Genomic DNA, 25,129 nt, shown 5'->3' with positions numbered 1-25,129 from the left:
AACTCCCCTCCATCCCCAGCCCCGGCTTCAGGCCAAGGCCTCAGATCTGAGTCTACATCCAGTAAATCAGATTCATTCAGGATCAGAGATACGGAGTCCACCGCCACCAGTCAGAGCTCAGAGCAGAGTGGCTCCCATCATTCTTGGGGAGTGTACGCAGGGCAGCCTAAACAGCTCGGGGTGAGTTCACCACAAGAGATGCCTCTGTTTAAGTCTCCTTCCATGATGTATGTGCTTTACTGCATAAAGTACAGTAATATAAGGCAGGAAAAATACGAGTAAAGGCAGAGGATATGCAACACATGAAAGAAAAAGCTTTAAACGACAACATCACACACGAGCGTACATGCCTTAGATCAGTGGTTCTCAACCCAGTCCTCAAGTATGACCTGTCCCACAGGTTTTTGTTCCAGCTCTACTCTTGTACACCTGATCCAGTTATGGGCCACATACTTTAAAAGTGGACTCCCTTTCCTCCTGTCCTGTGCACAACCACGAATGGCCCCTGTTGTTTGTCTCCCATTTATAGTAACACCACTTTTTTTTTTCATCGAACACACAGATTGGATAGCTACTGGACTTGAGGAAATATTCACTGAAATCATTGATTTTTAAATATCATTAGTCTTTCTCCAGAATCACTGACTACACCTATCATGCCCTGTTCAGGTAGAACCGTCAGCATTGAACCCTTAATTGGAAAAGGTAAGAGAGTAGAGCAAGAGTAGAGATGGAGCAAATACTCAATGGACAGGTGTTATACACAATATACACTAGATGGCCAAAAGCATGTAGACACCTGAACACCTCACCCATAATTAGGCTATCCACCTCAACTCACATCAAAGGACATTTCCTTGCTACAGAATACAATGACAATATAGAGACTTGTATGCTTCCAGCTTTGTGGCAAACGTTTTTTGGAGGGCCCCTTTCTGTTTTAACATGAAAATGTCCCTGAGCACAAAGCAAAATTCACCAAGAAATGCTTTACTGAGTCTAGTGTAGAGGAATTTGGCTGGCTTGCACAGAGCTCAGACCTGAATCCCACTGAACACCTTTGGAATGCAGAGTCAGACCACATCGCAAATCCCTGCAGCCATGTCCCAAAATCGAGTGGAAAGCCTTTGCAGAAGAGCAGAGCCTGTTATAGCAGCAAAGGGGGAACCAGCCCAACATTATTGCCCATAATTTGGAAGTAAATGTTCGAAAAGGACATATGGGCATGGTGGTAAAGTGTCCACATACTTTGGCCATGTAGTCAATGTGGCTGACAGCTTATTATGAGACAAAAGTGAAGAAAGAAAAAAAGGCTATGTGTGAGAAAGATATGACTCAAACTGTTTAAGATCCTTTCATGTATTTCATTGCTGACTTGAAGATATGTGAAATTGTAAATGTCAGATATGGGACATATTACAAATACAAAAGCTATTTTGGTATGCATCAAAATGCAGCGTCAGGCCTGCAACACTGCAACTCTGTACATGCCATTCAAACAGCACCATGCCAGAATAATGCTAATCATGTTAGTATGCTAAATACGTTGGAGTGTTTTATCATGAGTCATGCCCCTTTAAAAATAGAAGATGAATTGTGGGTCTCAATGCGAAATGACTCAGCTTTTAAGCTCTTAAAGTCATAGTACTTCATCAGTGGGAGAGCGTCTCTCTATAGCCATAAGAGGGTAAGCATAACAAATGGCTGAGTGTTGCTCCTCTCTTGCAGAGGGTAGCTGAATCACAGGCTTTGTGGGATGTGTCAGCTTTCACTATGCATTGCTTCCTGAGTCATACTTCAACAATGCAGCAGAGGACAGTTTGGTGCTTTCAGGAGAAGCTGGGGCTCTCCAGAAACTCCCACTGAATCTCTTTCACGTATAAATGTAATTGACATAACCAGTTATTTTTATGGCTCTGTTAAGAGCCACTGTGTGCTCTGTAAGTGCACAGTGTCAAGATAGAGAGACAGTTACAATACACCTCCGCAGTGACAAATCTCTTACCACACACTAGCAGCCATGCCAACCACACAAACTGTTCAAAAGGAGCGAGTGGGCTGATAAACAACAAGTATCACTTAGCTCTTATATAAGTATCTGCTCAGGACACAACTCACACACACACACACACACACACACACACACACACACACACACACACTCAAGCACACACACCAGGCAACATTACATAACGTTTTGCTGCATTCCATGTGATTGCTCTGTAGGATTTGTTCTTTATTTGGTTTGCCTGGTTAAGATTCAGTTAAGCAAAAGATAATAGTGAAGTCACACACACACACGCAAAAAGGAGTAAATTCTGGCTCCAGCTCAGTATTTGCTTCACAGAACCAGTCAGTTGCCGCAGGCTCCATTTTTGGGAGCAGCTCTCTCACCACAAAACTCAGTTCAATCTCTCATGTTCTCATTCTTGTGCATTGTTCTTTATATCCTGCTGTCAGCCTGTGTGATTTCCACCTAGCCTGGACATGTTCCTGTGTACTTTAACATTTTTCTAAGGAATTAAGAGATGGGGCTTACTGACATTTCAGTGGAATAACATTTCGCATGCCAATAATATGAGCTTAAAAATGCCAGTTTTTTTTTCCTTTTTTTGGTATAGCCCATTTTACATTATCCAGTGGCTAGCTCCCATTACATTTCTTTTTGGAGAGGTCTTTTTCATATACACATTCACATATGCTAAAATGTTATTATCTGTTATGGTCAGGGTCTGTAAAAAACTAAAGCAATATATGCTTGATTATACCGTTCAAGGAAAAAATTACACCCCAAATTACCTCATATGTGTAGCTGACTATTATCAGCAATGTTCACCGTTCCATTATCCTTTTCTCTCTATCTCAATAGGACCCACCCTGTGGTGCTGACCAATTCCAGTAAGTGTGCATTACACTGTCTCATTTTCTCCTCTCTCTGTTTCTGTCTCAGCATCTCTTGCTTTCTCTCTTCCCAAACACTCTCTCTCTGTCTCTCTCTCTTGCTGCATTGAAATTTAAAGAGCATCCCTTATTTTGTGATGGGCCACTGGTTATTGACTGCGCCAAATAGCATCCTGTCTCCCTGCTCTCCTGGCTGGTTATGGAATGCATTTAGATAATCAGCTCCACGCTGATGGCATAATAAACATCCGTGGCAAGAAAACTATATCTGTGTGGCCTTGCACTTCTATGGAAATATGACAGTCAATATTCACTGATTTCTAAATGCATCTTTCCAGGTCAAATCAAATACAACTCTCATGACAAGGGCTTGGAGGATGGTGAATACTGGTGGAGGAGAAAAAAACTCACATAAAAAAGTGTTTGATAGTATACTAAAAATAGCATTTTTATGGTTATGTATCTCGACAAAGACTCTGATCCTTATACAACCTGGTCTCCATGCCCCACACTTTATATAATTATGTATGGTATAAATAAGTCCTTTGACAAAACTCCAATTCCCAGTATTCCTCTGTGTTCAGGGCCTTGCAGGAGGAGAATGCAGATCTTCACCAGAACTTGCTGCAGACAGTGGTGTGCATCGAAAGCCTGGAGGCAGAGTTACACAGGACCAGGGAGGAGCTCAGCCAAGTCAAGGAGAAGTATAAAAGGTTAGCAGTTATCAACAGGACAATTAATAAGAAATGTAATGCAGTGTGATTGCTGAGAGCTGCTTATACTGTACATACATACAAGTCTGTGGAATATTTGCACAAGTAGGCACTAGGAGAATTACACAGCAATGAGAACATGCAAGTAAAACGTGACTCTCACATGGAGCGTGATGATATAATAATCCGGGTATGTCCCTATGAGAGCACGTTGACATAAGAACTTGTTGTGCCTCCAAAGCCACTTCAATACATATCCTCTGGTCAGAAATCAATCGAGTCAAACTATGCCCCTGTATGGCGGCCTCTATAGATTTATTGACTCATGGAACATACTGGATGAAGAATGCACATTTGCCTCGCACATTTGCTCCTGCGCATTTGTGTGTCATGTTTCTGCAGCCTCGACCAACACAGAGAGAGAGAGAGAGAGAGATTCAAGACATCTGGTCTGTCCCCCTCACACTCTCCTGTGAGACTCTTGTTTTGACTCTGGCCCTATCTGTCAGGCCTTTATTTACCACCCACCAGCTGCTCCTGCTTGCTAGGCAAATTCCACACATGGTTTAACCAACTGGAGGAGCTGGAATAGGCAGTCGGCTCAGACTGACCTCGGTTTTGGTATCAATGGTTTTAGAAATGTTGTGAGGGTTTCAGATTCCCCTTTCACCGGACACAGCTCTTATAGTACAGAATATAACAAATCACTGCTTTTACAGGTGTCTCCTCTCCTCTTTTGTTATTACAGCCTTATGGAGACACACTCAGGGGCGAGACAGGCCAATAACCTGTTGGGGGAGCACTTGCACATAGCGGTGAGAACATGCACATAATATTAAGGACCTTATCTTCACTGCTGTCACAGTCCCTTAGGTGCTTTATTGTTAATGTCAAACTATTTAACTACTCTGTGTGTGTGTGTGTGTGTGTGTGTGTGTGTGTGTGTGTGTGTGTGTGTGTGTGTGCAGTCGGAGAATCTGAGCAGTGAGAGAAAGTACCTGATAAACCGCATAGCCCATCTGAGCTCAGACCTGGAAGACGCCCACAAAACCATCGCTGCCCTGGAGAACATAAATGTGAGCAGAGTGCCCTCTGCTGGCTGGAAACACACATTTCTACATACTTATGCTTAAACCCACATACAGGCATTTAATACCAGACATTTACACACACTCACAGACACATGCATCCACATGCAGAGAGGTGCTCACACAATATGGAAGTGATATTATTTTACAACACGAGGAACAAAGTATTTTTCTAATTTTGAAGTTACATATGAAGAACTATATGAAGAACCTTTTACTGTCACATTTTCACAAAAATGTCAGATGTGTTTCGTGTGGCCTCTCTTAAATCAGGGTTTATGGATTGTGATTCGTGGATTCATGTGTTGTTTTATATAAAATTGTGATCTCAGTTTGAGTCTGATTACATCCAGGTCAGGTCTGGATGATCACAGGGACATCCAATGTTTGAATGCGGTTAGGATACGAGGTTCCCATGACTTACAAACATCATCTGGGACCCCCAGTAAATAAAATAATGTTTATAAAAGCACTGTCTAAAACTCTGTGCATCTCAGTTTGTCTGTCATGTGAATCCAGAGTAAATGTCACTGCTCTTGTTTGATATTTCATTCACAGGTGCCCTGCCTGATAAAAGAGTTATTGGAAAAGCACTTTGACTCTTCTGAGGCCATCCAGACGTTTCTGAAAACTGCCACTCCAGTCAGCCACCCTGCAACTTCCTCTCAAGTCAACAACCAATCCCACACTCCCAAAGTGGAGAAAGTGCCACATGATTGGATGAAACAGTCAGAGGCAAGTCCGCCGAGGGTCACAGCATTCATGCCATGGAAACAGGAGAACCATCTCTTAGACCAGCATGAGTCAAGTCCCAGCCCACCTTTCTCTGTAGCCGACATCAGCACGGCTATCTGTAAGAAAATGGCTGCCAGCTATGAAACCAGTCCCAGGCTTGTTTGTCCCAAAGCACAACAGCACCCCTCCCTGGGCGTGAACCACGCTGACACCCCTCCCAGCCTCTACCAGGCCTGTGACATTTGTGATGGTCAGGGAGGCAAAGAAGGGGTGAGGGAGGCCGAGCTGGAGCAGGCTGCCGGGGACGTGACTTCGCTGTCAGCCCAGAGGATCCTGGATGATTTCATGCAGCAACTGCGCCCCCGTGAGGGGACCGGGGGAGGGAAGGAGCAGCGGGGAGGGCAGGAGTGGGTGGGAGCCGCGGGAGAACAGACAGGCAGGGTGGCAGAGTGAAAAGAGGTGTAATCCAACAGCAAGACAGGCTGTGTATATATATTTAATCAGCCAGGACTGGAATCCATCTGTCATCTCTGTCAGATGAAAACCTTGACTCTCTAAAATGTCAGCTTTTCAGGAAATCAGAGGAACAGCCTTGGCTTGAGCACAATGCAGTTTCTAGGTTAACCAAGTGGGATTTGAATGGTGATGAATGTCTCAATGCATAGAGGAGTATGCGTTCTTTGACTGGCATTAAAACATGAAAGTTATTCATTAACGCTGATACATGGAAAGGAATTCCCATTATATTAATGTAGCAGTGAACGGTGATTAAATTGAGTAAGGGAGCAATTAAATGATAAAATACATTGTACATTGAACATTTTATATATTCGAAGATAAATGGAATGAATATAAGTTTGCTTTTAAAAATGTTTTTTCATTTAAGCGCTAATTTTAACCCTGGGAAAAAAGGTGATGAGCAAATTAGCCCAAACTGACCAGTAAATTGCCATTATAAAAAAAAGGGGAATTTACAAGAACATTTTTGAAAAACTTATATTTACAATTATTATAATCATATATTTAAAATGAAATAAAATGTAAAGTAAAAAAAATAATAATTTTAAAAAGAAATTTGATGAAAAATCAAGAAAAGATTTTTTTTTAAAATACTACAATTACAAAAAAAGAAAGAAAAAATAAAGTGAATTTTGCTCAGAAGATTACATAAAAGCTTTTGAAATAGCCTGCACAAGGCTCTTGGTTTACAGGATCAATAATCTTATGTCAAAAAAGCTGGTTATGAAATGCAGTTGTGATAATGTTGCATTTCAAGTCTGACTGACATTTCATGGCATTTTTATCAGTACATGTATTAATATGGTTTCCCATTCCGGCACTGTGCTCCACAGCTAAAGGTGAATTTCACTCTCTAAGCCTATTCAGGAAGATAAAAGTCAAGGCTTTTAAGATTAAGAAGCACAAAGAGTCTGAACTCATCGGGTACTGAGAGTGAAGGAGATCTTATGTACTATTAATGCCTGTAATGTTTAAAGCTTCTTCTCAGGGTAATTTTTCTTCTGAACACAGCTGTGCTGCCAATTCAGCCATTTCAAATATGCACTCTTTAAGCGAAGAGTGGTATTGCTACCAGTGGAGTGAATCTTACGTTTTCAAACCCATCACAGCGATTGTAGATATCCACTTATCTCTATTTGGCAGAATATTGGCTTTTTTAACACACACTTCAGTAATATTAGATTTTACTTGTTCAGTCTCTATTATCACCAACAGGGGTATATTAAAGGTCAAGTATACTTCATTTTTATTGCTAAGATGTTGTACTATCTATGTCAAGAGCAGGGCAAAGATATTTTTTCTTTAAGCTTTTGTTACTGATAAAAGTAAATTAACTCTTGATACTTTACAGAACAGAATATCATCCCTATTTCCTTCACTGTTGTGCATATTTTTGAGGAATAACTGTATGGAGTGGATAAATGACAGATACCCAGATCAAACCAATAGCTTAACCACTCTTCAACTCATATAGGGTTATATTAAACCCTTGAACTCGTTTACCAAATTAAAATATCTTTTTAACTTAGATAGTAGGTAATCAAATATTTAATATTATCCTACATGCAGATATGTGTGTCAATGTTAATTAGTGATGTATGAATTGATATATTGGCCATACTTTTCTAAAATGAAGGGATTCCTGATTAGATGTCCTGTGGTAGGCAGAATTTAAGTTATGAGATGTAAAGGTATAGTTATATTTAGGCACTGTGTCAGTTTCTATATTTTAATATGTATAATACCCTTGCCCCAATTAATGTACACTATACTCATCTGCATTATGTAACTGTGACTACTACCAGTGTAAATCAGCTCAGTGTGCAACTGGACCATCACTGCTGTTCTACCACCATACTGAACCATATTTTGCATTAATAAAATAACAATAAGCACATTTATTACTGCTGACTAGATTCAGCTTGAATTGTAAACATTTTCACATGGACTTCATAAATTACAAGTTGCCATGACCTCTTGTAACACCACTTTTTGAGTATTTATTTCTGTTGTTTAAAACTGGATGGCCATGTAGCATTACTTTTCTCCACTAATTGTGAATATGAGATCTGAGATTAAAAGGGGAAAACTGAGCAACAGAAAGTGGTTTGTCGTGCTTGTTTTGCAGCACACACACGGGGACAATAAATATGACTGTAAGTATTCAACTCACCTTGGAGGAAAACGTCACCTAAACCTTTGAAGAGTATCATATCAAAGAAAGTGCAGATGATGCGGTTCTCTCAGTGGAAACAATGCAGCAATTTTGAAGATGTGTCATGGCAACGTGCCATTGACGTCAAGGCGAGTGCCTACTTTTGCCGGCGAAATGAGTCAGGAATTGAAAGTGATGTAACAGATGCTCAGTCTGGTGCTCACACTGATACTGAACACTGATGGCAAGCTTCAAAGGGTTCCTTATGTCAGAAATCCCCCTACACAACCAAAACTCTCTGATGACATTTCTGACGGTTTCAAGTGAATGGTGGAACATTTATACACAATATTCTCTGTGGCGGGTATTGACTTCTGAGCCAACCCACTGAATCATTTGTAAACCAGCAGGAAGGAAATCCCTCATGGTCCTTTTGATTTTGTTTGAGTGTTGCGAGACGTGGTGGCCTAGCAACGCGAGACTGTCCTCAAACTAACTATAGCCTCCTCTCTGATTCAACCTGTCATAACTGCTTATCATAATCTAATCCCTCTGACCCGCACCCCACCCCACCCTAAACCTCCCTCGCTGTATTGCACTCAGTTCACATAATCCCCAGCGAGTTTAAACTGTCCTCCCCGTCGTGCTACTTTCACTGCTTTCACTGTCCATGCAGCAGCCTCTGCCTCAGCCTGATACAGATCACCGTGCCACAGCTCATTTTGGGGGACAATGTTCACTCCAGCCCAGTCCATCTGTCAGCGGGCTGTCTTAAGGACACTAATCACCACATGTGGCTTACTCAGTACTTTATTCTGATGGCACAAACCCAGCCAAAGATAATTAGATTTTCTAATTTCTGTCAGTTGATTTGGTTGCTTAATCCATCACTGAACATGAAGCGTTACAATAGGGAACTAGATTTGGTCGGACAACCTTCCTTGGGACAAACCACCTTGGCCTGGATTGGCAGGGGTCCCTCCATGGGCCCAGTGCTCCCTCAGTGTGATGTGAAAAAGCCCCATGCTGTTCTTACAACATAAATAGAATGGTTTGCATACTGTTATTATATGAACAAAATCACATAATCCGATTGTATGTGTTCAGTAAAACTATATCTGAAACAGTGTTTATGGTCAAGCTGCTTCCAAAGTTGCTGTTATTAAAACACACTTTTATAGACCTTTTCCACAACAGCCATTTTCACAAAAATAGCAGGTAAACACAAGTAAGACCATTAATAATTAAGTTTCTGTTCCATTTGGGGGTAACACAGCACTGCTGGCTAACTGAAAAGCCTCTGGTACAATTAAATGGAACAGAAATTTTTTATTTAACTTGACTTTATTTTAACTTTAATTTTAAATATTGTCATTAATAACACCAGTGTTTACTCTGCTATTTATCAAAATGGCTGCCGTGAAAAAGGTCTACTAACATTACAGACGATTAACATTGTTGGCATTAGCACCATTAGTCATATAATAACATTAAAGGTGCAATGTGCAAAGTTGCCTATCTGTGTTTGACCGAAGTGAGGAACATTTACACTCCACTGACAAAATGGTGGAATAAGTTCACAATTTATTAGTGAGTCAGTGAAGGATGACACCTAACCCACATTAGAAGAAAGCAAATGATTACCCTGTAAAATCACCTTGGAAAGTGTCCTGATAGGATCAGACAGCATCATAGTACAGTTCATAGTCCAATCATCTTGCAGAATGGGAGTTTACTTATTTTGCACACTTTTCCCATCTTTTTTCTGAAAAAATGAGTGAGCACCTATCTATGGTGGGTAACATTAATGTAATGACTTGTAAAAAAATATTTTCAATTTCCACCCATATCTATTTTTTATTTTATTTTATTTTATTTTTATTTATTTATTTATTTTTTGTGTGTCTTGTACTGGAAACACCACAGAGAGGCTGAAGCTGCTCTACTTCCCAGATAAGCCTCTCTTCATCCCTCTCTACCCTCCCCAGCATGATGAACACGGAAGTTCATTGTAGTTTCCATCCAATAGCAGAGCTTTAGAGGCTTGATACACCCGCGACATGTTGGTGACACAGAGGCATAGCAATCAATATTTTAGCCCAAAGAGGTGCCAGTCGCTTCACTAGCTGATGCTCACTGCAAGTTCAGACATCACTGAAACTACTGGTTGCTTTTTATTTTTTCTTTGTGTCGCCCCTTTCGGTCTCTTGCATTGAATTCTGTTAGGAACAGGTGTTAGGCCGTAAAATCCAGAAGATCACATGAGAAAAAAGCTTCCACTGACTTATTTAATTTTGACAAGAGGGGTTGAGATTTTGTTTTCCTTTATTGACAAAACTGTAAGTATAGAGCCTCATTTATTGCTTAACCAAAGCTTTAGCAATATTGAAATATGGGCTACTAGCCTAAATACCAATGAAGCTTACTCAATACAAGACAAAAGTTTGCTTCAGTTCCCATAAAGCAGCATCTACATCACCTCTCTAATGTGCTCATAAAACTCTTTATAAGGAACAAATGGATCAGTACAGTTAACGGGGAAAAAACAAAATTGTGTGTGGGCCCTCAAACCCGGCTCTGCAAAAACCTCCTACTCCTGAATCTGGAGGAGGTGAGAACCATATAGACTTGATCATCAAATGACAGCTTATTCCACATTTTTTATCAATTGAATCTAAATGGTCCCCACCTCAACTGACCTTTGGCAAGTTTGCACAGTCCGCTATAGCAACATACACAATCCTCTGTTCCCTCAACATAAAAAAAGAGGAGTAATGCCCACAATATCTAGGGTATATCAGCAAAAATGCATAATCTGAAAGTATATGATGTTTGATAACTGTGTATAAAAAATTATATTGAGGGAACATAGGGGCCTGGGAAAATAGTCAGGGTCCCAATGAGACTAGGTTGATGCCATTATCTGGAATCAGGTTGGACAAGGTAGAGGACTTGTTATCGTTTGGTTTAAATAATACTAGACAAATAATATTACTAGACAGACCAAAGCTGACCCTAGCTATAACCCATGGTTAGGTTCAAACTTGGGACTTTTGTTCATAATTGTCCCCAACCATGGACAAACATTTGGGTCTGTATTCGATCTGTTTATTCGTCTGTCTTCTCACCCCCAATCCCTGTGTCATAATACTGTGTATAGTTCTTGGACTGGTGACAGAAAATCAAATTCTCCCCAGACCTTCCCTTCCTACACTTTTTAGCCTCAGCTGGCGCTCTCTCTCATATTCCCTGCAGGTCTGAGACATCCACCGCACCACCTGTGCTGATAGGTCTCAAAGTAACTCCTCCTGTCATAACTGTCCAATCTCTCGCAGGCCCTGTCTGACTACTTGTCTATATCACAACAAGTTTGCTGATCAGACACTGGCCTGCTTTCCCATTGGCCCCTGGGCCTTAATAGGATCCCAAGGACTATGATGGGGGGATTACGGCTCCAAACCCTCGACTTTGGCCAGTTTGTGTGTCCTCCAACCATGGGTGCAGCGGTATAGGGGGGCACCGCACATGCACAGACCCAGAGGGGCACCATCAGAAGACAACAACAACGAGAGGAAAAAATTGTGGGTTTCAACTTGAAGGTGGGCCCTACGATGATGTGACCGATGACTTGAGAGAAAACTTTTCGTCTCCAGGATAAGGAATACCTCTCATCGTCCATATTTCATAAATCAACAATTTTCTACTTTTTTTCTAAGGTACAACGAGACAGGATTGGATTATAAAGAATTCTATTGGGAAAATTTCATTATCCAAGTGAAAGTTTTTGGATTATCCTCAGAGGTCGAGCGCGTCCTTCACCATCTAAGGGATCTAGCTGCTTATCCCCTCCGACTGGAACAACTTAGATGAGCTCAACCTGTTAATTACTTACCAAAGCAACAAGTGTCTGGCTTGCTCTGTTTTCTTATAACGCAACTTGTGCAACAACCTTGAAACCACCATCTTGTTTATTTTACACGTCTAGATCAAAGCTCCACCTTTGATCAGAATTCATTGAGCCCCCTTTTTCACTGGCTCTCGTGTCCTCTTCAGCTGTCTCCTGACTACCTCTCCGTCTCTTCTCTTGTCTCTCTCGGTTGACTGGTGCGTGATAGTGAGCCATGGTGCTGATGAAGATAACGTTTCCCCTGCAGAGGCGGGTGCGCCTGGCCCAGGGTCTGTGGCTGCTCTCCTGGCTATCAGTACTATCCGGGGGCTTTCTCTTCTGTCTGGGGGTCTACCTTAAGACAGAGCTGATCCGCAGGGCCGAGGTAGACATCTCAGGCTAGCACACACACACACACACACACACACATGCACACACGCATAAAAGCAGTGTCAACTTAATGGCTTGAAAGCCAAATAGTGCTGAGGCCTAAAAAACACCACTGCAAACATACTCATTGATACACAAACTTGGGTTTATATGCAAGCAAAAAAAAAAAAAAAAGCTTTTGTTTACGGTTGTTTACAAAAGGTTTGCTTTTGCTTATGGTTGTTTACTTTGATTATTACTGAGGTGCTGCATCTTTATCCACAAGCACACACAAAATACTAGTGTCAATGTTTATTTAATGAAATACAGAGATATGAGGCAATGTTTATTTCTGCATCATTTTCTCTGCATCATCTCTTGGTAACATCAAGAAATAGGTTTCTTGTGTATACCCTGTGAACAGCAAGTGAAGGTCGTGGCTTATTCCCGATTGGTGAATTTGCCCAGAGCAGCTGGCCAGTGGGCTGAATTGATCACTGATGGTCTACGTCCAATAAACTAGAGGGATTGCTATCCAATCAGTTGCACAAGGAAAGCTGAAGGCCATCTGTGCATGCCTTCAGATCTTTATTGATCTGCAATGAGGGAGGCAGATTTGATAGCTGTGTAGGAAATGTATTGACAAAGTGTTATTGGAATAATATTTAATTTGTTTATTTATTAGATTTGCCGTAGAGATGACTATCTGACTATCTGGAACTGAGCCATGAATTCAATGACACAAAAGTGACATACCATGAAAAAGGCCTTTACTTTGCAGCTAACAGTCAGGGACCTGTATGTTCCTACAGTTTGATTCACAACCTGCTGGTATCCATTTTACTTGTGGTACCGAATATGATCTAAAGCAAATGGCAGCAGAGATTCTTGCTCTCATTTAGACAGTTTACACATGACCTTATGGAGAGATCACTGACAACAGTGATTATTCCTGATGGAGATTAAATTAGTGCTACTCAAAGAGAATCCGTAAGCAGAGATCATTCTCCTTTTTCTTGATTTAAACTGCAGATGGCTGCACAGATGTTACAGGACATGAATACACAAGGCTTGGGTTGAGTTTTCTAAGAGTAATTATGCTCTGAAACAACAACAGCGGGGTAAAGGTGCTCTTCAGGGCTGGCAGGCTTTAAAACGTCAGCCCATAATAGCTGATTTTTGCTGTAACCAGGGCATTAAACTAAAATTTTCAGCATCTGACTACATTAACCTTTGGACTCAGAATACCACTGGCTAATTGATTCCTTTATCCGCCAAAGTCATTTTTAGAATAGATAAGGCTAATTAAATGCAGGATTATTACCTGCTAAAGTGGGCAGGGGAAATGACAAAGTGCCCTGCTGTCAGCTGGTGCTTATTTCTAGCCCATGTGGTGACTGTTAACTTTAATTGTGCTCTTCCTTGTGGAGATCATGGATTATACAGACATCCATGTGGTGCCCAACATCCTGATGATGGTGGGCCTGGCCTCCATTGGCACCAACTGGTTTGCCAGCCGAGTTTGTCAGGACTCCCTGGACGCAACGCGTTTCCCCCGCTGGAAGCCATTCCTGTTGGGCTGGTTTGCCATGGCTGTGGTCCTCTGCTCTCTGCTCCTTGCTGCCATGGTGCTGTGTTTTGCCCTGCAGGGACACCTGGAGGAGACCATAAAGGTGCGCCCACTGCAGGCAGACTTTTGTGCGGGGGGTGGGAGGGCCCTGGGGACAGGATGGGGATGTGGATGACTCAGTGGGTAAAGAGACTGTCCCATAACCATAGGATGTCTTCTATTGTGGTATCCTTGAAGAAAGGTACCTCTCTCTGCTCTCTGGACAGTGCATGCTAAATTCCTAAATATTAGGAGGCCTAGGCTAATGTTTGGGTGCTAGTAGGTGGGGCTGAGATAGGGTTTAGAGTATATAGACCACAGTTTGAGAGTTTTGTACCCCAAATTGGTACATAGCATTTTGAAACCAAAGACAGCTCAATGTGCATTGTTGAAAACAAAGAGCATTTTATATTTTCTAGGGCATGATCTAAAACAACTTTAAAATTATTTCACAATACGTTTTAATCAGCAATCCAGAAGCCATTTTTGTAAGAGTAATTATCAAATGGTGATTAGCACAAATTGGACTGAAACTCTCAACAAAGTAGAGATGCCCAATGGACACTCAAAATAGTTGTGTGTAAAAATGGGTTCTTAGAAGATATCACACCCCTCTCCTATCCCCCCTCTCTCTCTCTCCTTTCTTCATCTTCAGGTGGGCCTCAGGAATGGAATCCGGTTCTACCGGGATACAGATGTGCCAGGCCGTTGTTTCCAGAAGGAGACCATTGATCGTCTGCAAATGGAGCTGCGCTGCTGTGGCAACAACAACTACAGAGACTGGTTTGAAGTCCAGTGGATCAGCAACAGATACCTGGACTTCACCTCCAAGGAAGTCAAGGAGTGAGTGAACAGCAATAAGGAGATGAACACATTTTGAGCTGCAGGGAGGTGACAAGATAGGAAGAGCAAAGAAACTGGGTCAACAGGAGTGTAGCTGTTCAGGTGTAGAATGAGAGGACTGCAAGGCAGGAAGAGGAAGTTAAGTTAAATCCATCTACTATAGGAAGAAAGATGGGAAAGAGAGAGAAAGTTTTTATTGGAAGAGATTTGTTTTAGAACATCCTAGAACATCTGGCCTTTACTTTCAGGGAAGGCAGGATGTAAAAAAAAATGACAGGAATCTCCTGCAATGTTTTAACTTTACTGAGCCCCCTTCTGTGGCTCCGTTCCTGTCTTTTAATCTGCGCCCCTCACTGTCCTCCTGTTGCTTCCTTGTTCTCCAGTCGTGTTCGGAGTAATGTGGATGGCCGTTACCTGTTGGATGGCGTTCCTTTCAGCTGCTGTAACCCTGCCTCCCCACGCCCCTGCCTGCACACCCAGTTGCTGGATAGAAACGCCCACTACAACTTCGAGCTGCAAACAGAGGAGCTCAATCTGTACAACCGTGGCTGCAGGCAGGCTCTGGTCGAATACTACATGGGATTGATGAATCGGATTGGGCCTGGTGTGCTGTCAGTAATCTTCATGCAGGTGGGTTACATGATGATGACACAGGAACGGTCAAAACAGACATTCTGCAATGATAGTGAAACAATTAATTCCTACCCTGTTTGCTCAGCAGTAATAACATATCAAAATGCCTGCAGAAATAACAGAGCCATAATCGAGAATGGCTCTTGCCACATCAAAGGCACAGCACTTTGACTGATGCAATTTTATTTAAAGCTTTGACATTTTAAATTAAGCTGTGCTATTTTTCTTCCGGGCATTTGCCACACTGGGAGAAGAGATTCATACATTTGTCCTTAAGCTACCCTAGCACACAGAAAATGAGCAGAGCTCAGTTCATTATGACAGTTCATATGTAGGCCGCCATGATACAGGCAAACAAAAGCATCAATGATACACATCAATTTTCACTTCTTCTCTGTAATCAATTTTTAATCAAACACAGACTTCACCCGATATTGACAGCACAACCTCTTCAAATAAACAACGATGCCCTTGGCTAGAACAGGATGCTCATTCACATTTTTAACTGGGCATCAAAAAATCCATACTTTTTGATCCAGCTATTCAGTGATCCATGGTTTCTCTAGTTTACCATGACAGCAACTTCAGATTACCATGTGTACAGTTGCTGAGGCCTCAAGCTGAACTGTAGATAACATTGGATTATTTAACATCTGATTTTGTTGTACCATAACAGGGTGAGAATTGTGCCTGATATTGACATTGAGATTGACAGAACTGATACAGAACTGAGTCACTGGGTGCTCACGCAAATGCTGATAGTGACCACTGCCAAAAGGTTATCAGAGGTTTTGTTTTTCTGTCCTGGCATTATCCACAGTCCAATGACATGGCAGATCTTATCAGGGCTGGCTCCTCCCTGATGGATAATACCATGTGTAAGCAGGGTCACAAGATGCACTGAGCTCGTGCTAGAATGGTTTGCTCAAGAGTCTGCTCTTCCCTATTTGGACTTCACTGTTTGGGAGCCCATTCTGATTCAGGGGTCATTCCATAAAATTGTGGATATTTAGAGTTATTAACTCAAAATTCATCCCTCAGTGTGCTAACAGTGCCAAGTCCTCATCTCCACATCTTGAAGGTTGCAAGCCTGCAATATAGCAGGGTAGAATTATTTCCACTGACAAAAAGAATTGACACCTCAAGGATGAAGGGATTCAGCAATGCTATTGATGGTACAAGTTCGCCCTCTCCATGATATCAGTGTTCATGAATCAGAGAATTGACTGAGATAATAACATAGCTGACACTTCTCTCCAGGTACCTCTGTCGGTGAACCCATTGTGTATTCACTGTCTGACTCAGTAACTGCATGGTCACAGCATTGCCGCTCTTTGCCCAGACATCACTCCACAAAAGGACCTCAGTGGCAGGCTGTAATGGTGACACTTACTTAGTAATATTACATATCATTACCGCTTCTTTCTACTCAGGCATCTGTGTTTGTGAGCCTGCGGTATCTCCAGACAGCCACGGAGGGAGCCATGGCTCTGGAGAACCCAGAGGATGACAGCGAGGGTTACCTCCTGGAGAAGAGCATTCCGGAAACCATTGAGGACTGCAAAAGCCAAGTCCTCACCCTGTTAAAGCTCGGGCCGGTCGACCCCGGCGACGCAGAGGCTCCAGCAGAAGACAAGGGTGCTGCCGACGCTGCCACCTCCGGCTAAAGGATAGCACCACCAAATGTGCTGAGGAGGAAGGGAGGCTGGGGTGTGTGTGGTTGGTGGCGGGATACAACTGTTGGGTTTGACATGTTAGGCTTGATTTATGCTCCACCAATGCAGCAGCCTCAGCTCCCTCTCACATGGCCAAACCAGGGCAACACATGGGGAATCTTATCAGGCCCTGTGCAGATGGCAAAACAAACATCCCCTCTGTGCAGGATCTTTTGAGCGCGTAAACATCACAGAATCTGTTGAGATGTGTAGTACTTCTTGTTGTAACTAGAGGAGAGTCCATGCAGTCTTAAAAAGGGTGTTGCACACACATACATACAAATTTGAAATATTTGTTGTGCAATAAACGCCGATATGAGAACACATTTAAATACATTTTGACTAAGATTTGGCAAAGACATAATAAGCAAAAGCTCATCCCATGTGCACTATATTCATCTCACAGCAAGCTGTAGAGTTTGTACTAAACTGCATTGAAATGCTTAGGAACGTGTTAACTTGGCAAAGTGCATGAAATATATTAAAGGTAGACATTTTTAACTGCTTTGTAGTGTCTGCTTCCTTTTGTACTCATACTATAATAGGTGAGCCAATTAAGTGACTATGGGTTATCTAAATTCAGTAAGAAGAATTATACAGATTAAGTAGGTGTGCATGCGTGCGTGTGTGAGTGCATGCATATAGGTGAGTGTGTTATTAGTGCCCTATATGAAGCTGTCATCTTGTCTACTCTGGCAGCCCTGAAACAATCTGATAATCCCAGCGCGGTTAATCCCAGAACTGCTGCACAAGCAGCATCAGCACACACTGACAGCACACAGGAATACTCAGTCACACAGCATTCACTAGTAGACAATGTTATAGACCATTTGACTAAGCAGAACATTTGTTTTTAACATTGCTTTTTAATACAAAAACATTTAACTGGTGATCTGTTACAGCCTACAGGGCTATCCAATATGTTCTCCTTCTTCTTCTTAAATAAAAGCCTATCACAGACACTCATTGAATGCTTTCTTTTTTGATACAGTGTATATACTGAGCAGCAGGTGAAAACATGCTGTCAGTGGTGGTAGAAATATGTTATTTTTTGTTACTTGAAGAAACTGTTAATGTAGTGTTAAAGTGTCATTCAGAAAGGGCCTACTCAAGTCCTTACAGAAATCAGCTACAGTAATCCAAAAGTAAATACCATGGGAGATGAAAAAAATAAAGAAAGAAAGAAACACATAAATAAATACCTGACCAAATTATTAAATAAGTAAGTAAGTAGGATAAGGCCATAATAAAATATCTAGGCTAACCAAACAGGAATGGTTATTATAAGGAGGATTATAGGATAATTGTAAACTAGGGCAAATACAGCCCACCTTAAATTACACGCTTCCACTCCAGGCACTGTTATTGAATGGAGCAGTCCATAATAACTAAATAACTAAATGACGACATAATAACTATATGCAGGATATGGTATAAATGAATCAGAAAAGCACCACTGAACTTACTCCCTGGCCCCAGCAGAGTTCGCCGTTGCACAGAGCATGAATTTGGCAGCGAGGACAACATTTTTTTTTTTTTTTTTTTTTGGAACCCGGAGCCTTACTGGCACCATTACAGCTCCCACAGCTTTATGGTAATATAACCTGAGTCGTTTTCACGCTTTCAGCCGGAGGCAATAGAATTAGCCTGTAATATGCAACTTAAGTCCTCCCGTCACCTTATGTGGCTTTGAGCGGGGATTTCATCGGAATAGGTTACCCATCCGGGAAAAAAAAAAATATTTCACACAATATATCACAGCAAAAATAGGTTTAGAAATATGAAAGAGTTCAAACATATTGATCTACTCATCTGACCTATAATAGAATGTAAAAATATATATATTATGGACGGGGCTGTTATCTACCTCCAGGTTGTCAACAGCATATAGGAAAACAATATTTTTCAAGCATATACAGAAATGATCTCTGAATGAATGTCATTTACATTTACAAATATATATATATTTTTTTTTTATATATATAGAAAAGTAGGAAAAACTAGACCACATAGGGCGGTAAATACTTGTAGGCCTAGTTTTAAGCGTAGAGGTGAGAGAATGGTGGCCCCAGAAATGCAACATGTGTGTTTTGAAAATTCCGGTGCGGTTTTGCAATGAAACCGACTGACAGAGAGAATAGAGGAAGAGGCTGACAGAGAGGAGGAGGCAGGCAGGGGAAGGGCCGCGGAAATGTCAAACTACTTCACTTGACGCAAGATGGAGTCGCTCCTTTTTGATTTATTATACGCGCGGCCGTGATAACATTTTTTAATTAAGCGGCGTCTTTAGTGTAACACAGCTCTCGTGGCTCAACAATGGACTCGAGCATTATGGAGATAATAGAGGAATTCATGGAAAGCGCGTTGGCGCGATGGGTACGTCATCTATCATTTACCATTCACAGTTAGAGAAAAGGTCATCATTTGTACAAGGACCCTGAGAGAGAAAGAGAGAGAGAGAGAGAAATATAGGCTACAGCACTGGAGTGGTGGGGACTCTCTTTCTTGTTTCTTTCTTTCTCTCTCTCTCTCTCTCTCTCAAGTCTGACCACTGCTGCTGCTTGGTTCAGATGCAGTAAATTCCACATTATTATTTCCAGTCACAAATACTTAAGACATGTGATTTAGAATAGCCTGCTGCCCATTTCATTCACCACAGAAAATAAAAAAAGTAGTTGAATAATAATAATAAAAAAGGAGGAAAATAAATAGATTATGTCTTCTTCCTATTGTGTGGCTACCAAGCAGCAAAACAAAGTACTTCTCGTTTTGGCAGCTTCCACTGCCTCTTTATGACCAGCTCGGCTTGCTCGGCTTGCTAGGCTGCTAGGCTTGACTCTTCCGTGTCCTTGGGCTCTTTGATTTGAGAATAATGCTGCTCCATTGTTCTTGGTGTATTCAGCGCAGCAGCCTGGACTCACCTCGTAAAAGCTGAGGATGTGTTGCATTTGTAAGACGATGAATTTCCACCTGGGTAACCATCCAGTGAGACAACACGAGGGAGGGGGACGTCCTCTCTCAGGCTGGTGAATAGGCCTAGTATTTATAATGTAAAGTGATCCCTGGAGGGAAATCCTCTGTCTTCCTCAGGGGGGGTCAGAGGTCACGCTCTGTGATTTAGAGGTTTGCTCAAGGACGCTTCAGCAGGGTGGACACTTGCAGCCTCGCTAACCATCGGGCCATCCTGCCACCGTGTTTAGCGTCTCACATTATCAGTTGAACCGGCTCGAGATTACTCCTGTGTTTACCCACGGTGCAGTTTTTAGGGGGTTTAGTTGGGAATAAACCTCATTATATTGCAGTTTGCATTGGCACAGCTCTTGCTAGTGGAGACAGAGAGATAGACAGAGAGAGAGAGAGAGAGAGAGACCTTGGCTGCGGTCCTGCCTGGCCGCCTGTCTCTGTGAAGTGCTTCCCAGTGTGACAGCACGGAGCCCACCTGTCCAGACAGGTGCTGCTCTGCACCGACTCAAAGTGGCTTCCTGTGTGAAAATGATTTCACCTCTCCATCTCTCCCTCTCTGTCTCTCCGTTTGTACCTGTTCTATCTCTGTCTTCATTTTCTCCCTCCACCTGCCTGTATGCCTCGTTCCCCTCTTCCACCCTGTCCCCTGTGCCTCCCTGTCTGTCACAGGTGCAGCTGTTTGAGAGCATGGTGGACAGGGAGGACGGCGTGCCTCTCTACAGCCAGTACATGGAAGTAAACTCCATTTCCCAGAGCGCCCGTCAGCGCTACCTGAAACTGACCAATGGGATATTCCTCAATGAGGTTATGAGGGTCATGTAAGTTTTGCTTGAATGCACAACGTTTGACTTTACACCAGTTAATTATTTAATCTTTATTTAATCAGGCAGTCTCATTAACATGTAGATCTCTTTTCCAAGAGAGACCTGAGAACAAGAAACATTCATTAGTCAAGAATGCAATTAGCAAACAGAAATCACACAACTAACGATAGACAAGGATACAATCAGCAAGCAGAAATAAGACAAACAAGAAATTAATAAAAAGTTGCACAAATCATAAAAAGACATCAGATACTAATGCTCTAAAGGAATTGGGCAAAATTCCCTTTTCCCCACCAACCCAGATTGAGGCAAGATGTTGGATACCATTTTCACCTCTGTATGTCCAGTGGTTCGGTTCCTGTGGGTAGCATTCTGTGTTAGCTTAGCATAAAGACTTGAAGTCTATAGGAGTCGTTAGCGTAGTTCCCTCAAAGTGAAAAAATAAATCTTACAGAAACTCTGAAGCTGTCTTATTTACACAATGTATCATTTGGATTTGAAATACACCTCTTGGATTTTTTTTTTCAGTCAGTTCAGTCATTTCAGGAGAAGTTAGATGTTTGGAACTATGATCGCTGAACATGTTAATCCTTCCATCTTTGACAGTGATCTGAGCACAGCTGAGGTTAAGGTAGATCCATCACAAATGAACTTCTCCCCAAACCAAGTCTCATTTTTAAAATTCAAAGACATATATTTCATGTACACATGATACACCGTGAAAATAAAAGTTGCTGTAAGGCTTATTGTTTCACTTTGATGGAGATAGGCTAACGACTCCCACAGACTTCAAGTCTTTATGCTAAGCTAACACAAACGTCGTGTCTCAGTCTTGGTAAGTTCAGGTTTAAGAATACCTTCATAGTCAAGGATGGCCTCACAGTAGTTTTATGGTCGGAGGAAAACATCCTTTAATTCTGTATAATACGCCTAGTTTGATTTTTGAGTAGAATCTTGAATGTTAACATTGAATGATATTCTGCAGTCAAGACAAAACTTAAGTATTTATATGACTCAACTCCATCATATTCATATAACTAAAGAGTTATATGCTAGAAGTGACCATGGATAATAAAAGAAAATGAGAGCTTATTCAGTGTAAGGACGTTCCTCATCAAGTTGCAGTGGTAGAGGTCCAGTGACTCTTCAAAATGAAAAATAAGGGTATGATGAGGGTGCTGTGGCACTCTGTAATACCAGCTCATTTGCAGTGCTCTTTCACTTTACTGCAGCCATTTGTTGAAAAATGGAGAATAAATGTATTGTGAGCTAAGATCAGTTGCAAAACTGGCTGTGGCTTCTATTAACAAGTTGAAAAATGCTGTGGAAATAGGCCAGTGAGGCCATTCTCCAAATAACAGGCATATTTTTTGAGGTAAAAACGATTAAAAAGCCTTTATTTAGATGACTTGCTTTTTCTTCTCTTTGCATAAAATTAATTACATCGCACAAACTTTAGGACAAATTTCAAGCTCTCTGTCAAAACACAGCATTGTACTCTAACCAGTATAAAAGGCATATGGCATATGGGTCATGCGCGTTTGTGCCAGTGAATGATGAGACGGGGTTCTGCATATGTGCAGCCCGATTAGTCACCGCTGCTGAATCCCTGATGTTCACATTCAAATTTCGGCAGAATAAAACCAATTCCCTCACAAGCGGCAAGACAAAAATCTCAGCCAGTATTTGCTGAACGACTGATTAATTTGGCCTGACCTAAGCCAACTTATCCCAACAAATGATTGCATGTGGATTCTCGCTGCCTACTTCTCAGACTCATTAAAATTTTATTCAGTCAACGCTCAAATGCACCGTTGCATAAGATTTTCCCGTCTGGAGAGATGCACAGCGCTAGTTGCTGGATGCTCTTTGATCCTGCCGCAGTAAATATACCGCTCTGTCTTCCTTGTGTTTGTCCCAGAGACCCCAACCCCAAGGTGGAGCAGCTGTACCTCAGCGACAGAGACGACCACATGCTGAGAGTCCAGAACTTTTCCATTTTAAATCGACACCTCAGGGCCTACTATCAGGTACGGGAGGGGTCGCGGGGAGGAGGAGGAGGAGGGGGGCGAGGACAAAAGTGTCAGAGGCATCAGCAGGAGGAGAGAGAAAGGGAGAGGGAGGGAGTCAACAGAGCAATCACAAGTTTTCCCAAAAGTTTTGAACCTTCCCTCTCTTTAATGGATACATCAGCTGTAGAGGAAACCTATTGGACTTACACAGATAGAGAGCATTCAGTCCTTTTCACAAGCACATGCGCTGTGTAACTGTGTGTTTTGGTTGCTAGTTGAAACAGAATTTACTAGTGTTTGTTAACAACAAGGATGGAAATGCCTAGTCTTGTTACTGTAACTGAACAGTTTCTCTGCAGTTGTGTCTTTTTAAATTAGTAATCTAATTTTTAAACAAGAGCATATTTTGACCAAATTAAATATAACGTAAGTAGCCTACAAATATTGCAAGCTCTCCATAGCAAAAACTGTCAGGCGTCCCATTGTGGAGCCACTCACAATCAGTCAAGAACAGAAGAATAATCTGGCTTTACTTTGATTCTTGAAGTAAAGTCAGTTGAAAGAATTTCAAGAATCTAGTTCTTGTAATTCTTACAAGAAGTCTCTCCTCTGTCTTTCAGAACTGCATGGTTATGCTTTGTGAAAAGTTGCTCAGCAGCTTTTGCTCCAAGTACATTTTACATGAGCTACTTTTTTATTTCTACTTGAACTGACTTTTACAGCAATACTTCTCCCTCCTCTTAAAGGTGCACTCTATCAGCTGTGTCAATTGAAGTGATAACCCCTTATAAAAATGTGGCGTAAGCATGTAGTTTGATGGTTGAGTCTAGATGGGTTTGACTGACGGATGCGGTTACTGCATTTGGTCAGCTGAACCTCACTTCAATATAGCCGCGGCAAGGCAGTGGGCAAAAATGCAACATTAAGGCAAAACTAATTCTGTGACAAATTATATTGAAATCCTTTAAATGGTTTGGGAATGGGGTTGGGGTTAAGAATGAACTCCTTTTTTTGTTTTTAGGAAATTGTCTTTTAACTCTATGCACATACATTTGTAGGAAAACTGAAATATCCCTTTAAGCCACAGCGACTGGCAGGGGAGGAGAGGGCGATGGTGGAGAGTCGGGGAGGCAGTTGTCTCACTGTAAGGTTGTAAAAACAGAGGGCAAGAAGGAGGAGTGAAGCAAAGCTCCACTATCATCCTCAACAGATGAATATGCCTCCTAAGGACATTGTAAAAAAGTTTAAAGTGCGTGTGGGGGGTAACGGGGCACTTGGAGGAAAGAGGAGGAGGAGGAGGAGGGGAAGATGAAATAGAGTTTTTTTTATCTTCAGTAGATGCATCTGTGCTAATAGTGAGGCAAATGGCGTGAGAGAGAGAGAGGAAGAGGCTGTGGACTGAATTTATTAGCTGCAATGGCGGTTTGGGAGTTAAATAAAGAAAAAGATGCACAGCTTAGAGTGTCATGCATTTTATAACAGGTATCAAAGGTGCTGGTGGCTTTTAGAGGAAGTGACATAACATCTTTCCCTTAAGGATGATTCAGAAGCCTTTTTTTCTGGGCCAAGCAGACCTCCCTAAACAGTCTCGCTGACTGAACACCCATTGCCTAGCTTGTGAAAACACAAAAACATGAGGCATCACAGTTTCGCTTCCTTATTTTCAATGAATCACTAAATGTCCCTGGAAGAACACGGAACAGCATGAGACGCTAGCGACGTCTTGCAGGGTTATATTGTGCCAGAATGTAGACAGGTACACTCAGAATAGCCTCCTGAGTCCCAGTGGACGTTCGGTTTCACATATGCCATGGTTTTACTTGTTGTTCTCTTCTTGTTTTCTCATGCTATGTGTCGATCTGTGTGTTACACTGTCAGGAGTGTGAAACATATAAGCCACAGCAGCAACGTGTGGCCAGGCAGGGCTTAATTCTCTCTGCTGTGACCTCAGTGCTTTAATATAGCTACTGTGCCGTCACAAGCATGAATACACAGCACTCTGCCGAGAGATATGCTGAAGAAGCTGCACGGGGCTTTGCATGCCTTACACTTCTCTGTTCTATTCTCTTCTATTCTATTACTCGATTGTATTTTCTCTCAAAAGCTTTCAACACACGTGAATGGAGAATTTTAGTTGGCCATTTTGTATCGGTGGGATTTAAA

The 25,129-nt window shown here is 41.9% G+C and overlaps 2 protein-coding genes across 4 annotated transcripts in view; both read left to right on the top strand.

Annotated features, from left to right (window-relative positions):
* Positions 1-11,556: 11,556 nt before the first annotated feature.
* Positions 11,557-18,128, top strand: rom1b (retinal outer segment membrane protein 1b). Of its 3 annotated transcripts, none has more exons than XM_030061494.1 (6): positions 11,557-11,710; positions 12,227-12,382; positions 13,797-14,039; positions 14,631-14,818; positions 15,202-15,448; positions 16,885-18,128. In XM_030061494.1, exons 2-6 carry the CDS (start codon positions 12,233-12,235, stop codon positions 17,116-17,118), a joined length of 1,062 nt encoding a protein of 353 aa, XP_029917354.1. In that variant the 5' UTR covers positions 11,557-11,710; positions 12,227-12,232; the 3' UTR covers positions 17,119-18,128. The 3 variants fall into 3 exon arrangements, with proteins under 3 accessions (XP_029917354.1, XP_029917352.1, XP_029917353.1); XM_030061493.1 differs by having other exon boundaries at positions 11,559-11,827; XM_030061492.1 differs by having other exon boundaries at positions 11,557-12,382.
* Positions 18,129-19,226: 1,098 nt separating this feature from the next.
* The window catches only part of ccdc88b (coiled-coil domain containing 88B), a 39,757-nt gene continuing 33,854 nt past the window's right edge, over positions 19,227-25,129 (top strand). The window contains exons 1-3 of the mRNA XM_030062270.1: positions 19,227-19,542; positions 20,800-20,948; positions 22,876-22,984. Of these exons, the coding sequence (XP_029918130.1) occupies positions 19,483-19,542; positions 20,800-20,948; positions 22,876-22,984 (318 nt within the window). The 5' untranslated portion in view covers positions 19,227-19,482. The remainder of the gene's footprint in view (positions 19,543-20,799; positions 20,949-22,875; positions 22,985-25,129) is intronic.

Source organism: Myripristis murdjan, chromosome 10, assembly GCF_902150065.1.
Source record: "Myripristis murdjan chromosome 10, fMyrMur1.1, whole genome shotgun sequence".
Taxonomy (NCBI): Eukaryota; Metazoa; Chordata; class Actinopteri; order Holocentriformes; family Holocentridae; genus Myripristis; species Myripristis murdjan.
The sequence above is the reverse complement of the archived record's forward strand: the minus strand, read 5'-3'. Positions and strand labels throughout refer to the sequence as shown.

What these genes read in the sequence shown, in the direction of transcription:
- rom1b (XM_030061494.1), top strand. Translation starts at nt 12,233, where the DNA reads ATGGTGCTGATGAAGATAACGTTTCCCCTGCAGAGGCGGGTGCGCCTG. An exon ending in AGCTGATCCGCAGGGCCGAG is followed by an intron (nt 12,383 to 13,796) that starts GTAGACATCTCA and finishes TTCCTTGTGGAG; the next exon opens with ATCATGGATTATACAGACAT. An exon ending in ACCTGGAGGAGACCATAAAG is followed by an intron (nt 14,040 to 14,630) that starts GTGCGCCCACTG and finishes CTTCATCTTCAG; the next exon opens with GTGGGCCTCAGGAATGGAAT.